The sequence below is a fragment of the Brassica rapa genome, chromosome A08 (assembly GCF_000309985.2).
Source record: "Brassica rapa cultivar Chiifu-401-42 chromosome A08, CAAS_Brap_v3.01, whole genome shotgun sequence".
Taxonomy (NCBI): Eukaryota; Viridiplantae; Streptophyta; class Magnoliopsida; order Brassicales; family Brassicaceae; genus Brassica; species Brassica rapa.
Window position 1 is genome coordinate 14,970,165 of NC_024802.2, and position 1,483 is coordinate 14,971,647.

General features: G+C 41.9%; 1 protein-coding gene across 1 annotated transcript; it reads left to right on the top strand.

Annotated features, from left to right (window-relative positions):
• The first annotated feature begins 345 nt into the window (after positions 1-345).
• LOC103834773 lies at positions 346-1,047 on the top strand. The gene has a single exon (XM_009110860.3). It carries the CDS (start codon positions 540-542, stop codon positions 798-800), a length of 261 nt encoding a protein of 86 aa, XP_009109108.1. The 5' UTR covers positions 346-539; the 3' UTR covers positions 801-1,047.
• Positions 1,048-1,483: the final 436 nt, after the last annotated feature.

The window sequence follows — 1,483 nt, forward strand, 5'->3', positions numbered from 1 at the left end:
CCGGAAGCAAAGGGACAAGAAGCATTTGATACCACGTGACGACCCAATAACCGGCCTACACGCCATCAAACCCCTCGTGGATTCAACTCTAGACTCTAGGAAGCTCCCATGCAAAGAACCATCTCATTGTTGTTATCCTTTCACGTGCAAAGAAAAGACAAAACATATAAAGATACAAATTAAAGTTAAACTCAAGTAAAAACAAAGTCACTTATCGCTAAACTACAATAAAGGTGGGACCCAACATAAGGAGTCCCATAATTGAGACATGAAGTGCGTGACTCATCTTACGGATAGGACCCTCTAAGGTCGCCACCTGGATCCCACTGATACACTGCATGGTATCGCTTTATTTTAGATCTTTTCGAATTTATCATTTTAACCCTTCAATCCACTTGCTCCTTTGGCTATAAGTACATACCTCACCTTCCTTTCATCTTCCGACAAAATCCACTTACTCTCTCTATATTACACAGAGCTTCTCAAACACTTTAAAGCTTGCAAGATCTTAAAGAAAAAAGTTAGTTTGTACTAAAAGGATGACTTATCTGAACAAGCTTTGGATGGCAGCATCGTTCGTGGCTGTTCAAGGAAATCCCGATCACGGCGTCAAGTTGAAAACCGGTCTCACCTCCGCCCACCGCATTCAACGCCGCCTTTCCTCCGATCTCCGCCCTCTCTGCGCCGCAGATGTCACTGTTGACGGTGTTCCTGCAGAAGATAGACTACGTGCATCTTCTTCCACTCCCGATGAATCTATCCGTCAGGTTATGTACCTCAACTGCTGGAGCCAAGGCTGATTCTAACTCCATGCATCCGCAGATATGATGTTGACTCGCTCGTGAACTCACTGAGTCGAGAAAGTGCGAGTCCGATCTCTGAAGATAACTGTACATAGTTTGTTTGTCGTAGACTAGTCCCAGTGTGTGAATATTAGACATGTTTAAAAATATCAAAAGCAAGCGTTTCGTTTATGAGAACACTGTTTCTGTTTGCATCTCAGTTTCTCATCAAATCTTGATAGTGATCACCACTAATTCAACTTTATCCACAGTGAATTTAATTCAGTTAAATATTTAATTCCAAATGATTCCAAACCATCATTATCAAATGGGTCCAGACAAGCCAGTCGTATTTAATTTTTAGTGGTTGTCTTTATTTGAGTTAGGTCGACTATTCTATATTGAATAATTAATGCAAGAGGCCCAGCTGAACAAAAAAAATGCAAGAGGCCCAAATACTAACTCATGGTCTACATTGGGCGTTGGCCCATTTGTGGCATAACTTTGCTTTGAATGAAATGGGAACGTATCTGCTCAATCCAACCGTTCATTATGGACCTCCCATATGTGCCCAAAGTATAAAATGTCCGATCAAAATTCAATTGGGCGCTGGTCGGACCACAAGGATATGTTGGTTGCCTAAGAACAAAGAAGAGATGGGAGATTCTAAGCGAAGTTGATGTGTGCAGTGGTGGTGTGAG